At 38.8% G+C, this 4,003-nt stretch overlaps 1 protein-coding gene and 1 non-coding gene across 2 annotated transcripts; one reads left to right on the top strand and one right to left on the bottom strand.

The window, feature by feature from the left end:
* Window positions 1–479: 479 nt before the first annotated feature.
* LOC112087373 lies at window positions 480–590 on the bottom strand. The gene has a single exon (XR_002900057.1). It is a non-coding gene; the product is annotated as a small nucleolar RNA R71 (small nucleolar RNA).
* Window positions 591–1,408: 818 nt separating this feature from the next.
* LOC112087296 lies at window positions 1,409–1,990 on the top strand. The gene has a single exon (XM_024157322.1). It carries the CDS (start codon window positions 1,409–1,411, stop codon window positions 1,988–1,990), a length of 582 nt encoding a protein of 193 aa, XP_024013090.1.
* Window positions 1,991–4,003: the final 2,013 nt, after the last annotated feature.

Here is a 4,003-nt window from a genome sequence, read left to right as displayed (position 1 = left end):
ACACACACACAAATTAGAGATGGGCGATAACAATATACACTTGCCAGGTTAGATAGGCTTAGAGATAACCACCACGTCCAGCAAAACGTTGATGAGCACGTTAGGTTCCAAATGCTCCTCGCTTAACTCTAAGAGATTATAACACTCCGTATGCTTTCTATGAGACGTTCTCCCATTAGTTTACAACCCATCAACGTAGACTATGAGATTAGCCCGAAGCTCATAAAAATGGTCAAGCAAAACCGGTTCCAAGGCGATGCATCGGAGAATCCTATGGACCATCTCGAAGATTTTGAAGAAATCTGCAGTACCAAGCAATCCATCGGAGTTCCTGCAGATTACATAAAGTGCAAATTGTTTCCATTTTCTCTTTGTGATAAGGCGCGTGCTTGGTTCAAGTCTTTGTCTCCTGGTTCACTCGAATCATGGGACGAATGCAAGGCTGCCTTCCTTAACCATTTCTACACCACCTCTAGATCAAACTTCTTTAGAGGCAAAATTTATAGGTTCCAACAAAAAGGAGGCAAACCTTTTCATGAAGCTTGGGGCCGTTATAAAGGCTACATCAGAGAATGTCCTCACCACGGTTTTACAGAGACATGCGTCTTGAATACCTTCTACGAAGGTCTTGAATGGACATCTTAGGCGCCTCTAAATGTAGTATGCGATGGAAACTTCATGACAAGGACTGTGGAAGAAGCTTACATCTTGATTAAAAATCTTGCTGCAAGCAGCAGAAACAATTGTCCTGATCAAGGAAGAACATCACATTCTACTCCCCTGATCATAAGGAGATTGTAGAACTTAAAGCCATGGTGAAATTGTTTCTCCAAAATCAGCAGCGTTCTGTTAAAGTCTGCGAAGCAGTTAATGCAGCTGAGATTAATCATCAACTTGGAGCACAATATCACACCCATATGAATCTCCAATCTGCTCCAAAATCATCCCCAACCTCTCAAGACAACAAGATCCAGCTTATGGTGCAACCACTTCTTACGAAGCTGCAAAGATTAGCAGACGATGTGGATATAAGAGTGGACTGCTTATACACTGACCTTAATGGTAAATTTGAAGCTATTTCCACTCATGTTGATAGCATGGACGTGCAGCTATCGCAAATCATAGATAGTTCAAAAAGCACCGAAGCTATGGAGAGACGAATCGCTGAGGTACATGAAGAAATCGCCCAAGACATCCGTAACCTTGAGCTTAAGTTAGACAACATGAGTGATCTTGGGTACAAGTTAGACATCATGAATGATCACCTCAACAACAACAATGAGGAGTCATTTCAGAAGTTCACTAACCTCTCAACTCATGTAAAGATGCTGGAGAAACAAATCGAACAAATTGGAGAAAGTGAGAAGAGACAAGATGGTCACCTTCCGGGAAAACCGTAGATAATCCAATGTGCCATTGCAATGTCATAAACACTGATGGTGAGAGAGAAGTCACGCCTATTCCTAGCAATCAGGACACTGAATTTGAATCTTCAGCATGTCTAGAAGAGTATGATGCAATAGGCAAAGTTCCACACCAAATGAAGCTTCATAAGATAAACGATTCGGTGAAGTTTGTCTTCCCCTTCATAATTGAAGGTATGGAATTTTCTGACTCTCTATGTGACACAGGAGCAAATCTGAATGTCATGTCTAAAGCAATTGCAAACGAGCTGGGGATGTGTGATATCAAACCTCCTCACGGTTCTGTTAAGTTTGGAGACAATTCAAGCATGATTCCGTATGGTTTCATAACGGATTTGATGGTGCAAGTAGGAGGGTGTCTTATCCCTGTTTATTTTTACATTCTTGAGATGGAAAATGACTCTCCCAGAGCGTTAATATTTGGAAGTTCATTCCTTGCAACAGTGGGGGCAGTTGTTGATTATCCCAACCGAAGAGTTTGTTTTTCTAAAGTCAAAAGGAGAATCTTCTATCCCGCAGTCTGTAGTGGTGGAAGCTCTTACTGTATAACCATCTACAAGGAATAGAAGTTGATTTTAGACCCCGAAGATAACAAGGAAAGGTGCCAACACGTTTCTATACAAGCCCTTTCAGTCGAACCTAAGGGAGTTGTCGAATCGAGAAAATCGAAGCACAAGGCGAGAAAATCTAAGCGCAAATCAAAGAAATCTAAGGGCAAGACTATCTCACCTGATGCAAACTCGACATTGACTTCTCAAAACCCTATTGGAGACGTGGAGAAAGATGGTAATTCTAAAGTAGTCACCCCAGAGAAATGTCCAACCCCACCTCCAAAAGCAAAACCTTCTGAGCTTCCTTGGTTTATGCATATCGCAAATTACCTTGCAGCAGAGGTCGAACCGCCACGATTCTTCAGCTACAACAAAAAGAAGTTCTCGCGTGATATAAGTAGGTACTTTTGGGATGAACCATATCTTTATAAGCAGTGTGCAGATAACTTGTTTCGCAGGTGTATCTTTGAAAAAAAAGTTCCAGAAATCCTTTTTCATTGTCACAGATCTAACTATGCTGAACACTTTGCTATGATAAGACTGTAGCAAAGGTTTTACAAGCTGGTTATTGGTGGCCTACCATGTTCAAGGACGCCCATAAATTCATATCTAAGTGTGATGCTTGCCAAGGACAAGGGAACATCAGCAAACGAAATGAGATGCCACAAAACTTCATTCAAGAAGTCGAAGTTTTTGATTTTTGGAGAATCGACTTTATGGGTCCTTTTCCTTTGTCTTTTGGAAACAAATACATCAATTAGATCAACAAGAAGTAGAGACTCCTAAATGTGGAAGGAGATGCATCAATTTACTTGTTTTCTTATTCCTTTAGCTACACTAAAACTCTCCTATAAAAATAAGAAAACTGGGACTCTGTCTAAGAAAAGTCAGATTCGGATTAAAAAAATGGCACTATGTTGACAAGAGGGAGTTCTGAGCTTACAACTAAGAAGTAGAGACTGCTAAATGTGGAAGGAGATGCATCATTTACTTGTTTTCTTATTCCTTTAGCTACACTTAAACTCTCCTATGAAAATCAGAAAACTGAGACTCTGTTTAAGAAAATTCATATTCTGATCCAAAGTGGAACTATATTGACAAGAGGGAGTTCTGATCTTACAAATAGGAAGTACAAACTCCTAAATATAGAAGGAGATGCATCAATTTACTTGTTTTCTTATTCCTTTAGGTACACTAAAACTCTCCTATAAAAATCAGAAAACTGGGACTCTGTCTAAGAAAAGTCAGATTCGGATAAAAAAAATGGCACTATGTTGACAAGAGGGAGTTCTGAGCTTACAACTAAGAAGTAGAGACTGTTAAATGTGGAAGGAGATGCATCATTTACTTTTTTTCTTATTCCTTTAGCTACACTTAAACTCTCCTATGAAAATCAGAAAACTGAGACTCTGTTTATGAAAATTCATATTCTGATCTAAAATGGCACTATATTGACAAGAGAGAGTTCTGATCTTACAAATAGCAAGTAGAGACTCCTAAATATGGAAGGAGATGCATCATTTACTTGTTTTCTTATTCCTTTAGCTACACCAAAACTCTCCTACGAAAATCAGAAAACTGTGACTCTGTTTAAGAAAAGTCATATTCTAATCCAAAATGGTACTATATTGACAAGAGGGAGTTATGAGCTTACAAATAAGAAGTAGAGACTCCTAAATGTGAAAGGAGATGCATCAATTTACTTGTTTTCTTATTCCTTTAGCTACACTAAAACTCTCTTATAAAAATCAGAAAACTGGGACTCTGTCTAAGAAAAGTCAGATTCGGATAAAAAAAATGGCACTATGTTGACAAGAGGGAGTTCTGAGCTTATAACTAAGAAGTAGAGACTGCTAAATGTGGAAGGAGATGCATCATTTACTTGTTTTCTTATTCCTTTAGCTACACTTAAACTCTCCTATGAAAATCAGAAAACTGAGACTCTGTTTATGAAAATTCATATTCTGATCTAAAATGGCACTATATTGACAAGAGAGAGTTCTGATCTTACAAATAGCAAGTAGAGAC

This window comes from Eutrema salsugineum, unplaced genomic scaffold (genome assembly GCF_000478725.1).
Source record: "Eutrema salsugineum unplaced genomic scaffold, Eutsalg1_0 scaffold_18, whole genome shotgun sequence".
Taxonomy (NCBI): domain Eukaryota; kingdom Viridiplantae; phylum Streptophyta; class Magnoliopsida; order Brassicales; family Brassicaceae; genus Eutrema; species Eutrema salsugineum.
This window is presented reverse-complemented; position numbering and strand designations above follow the sequence as displayed.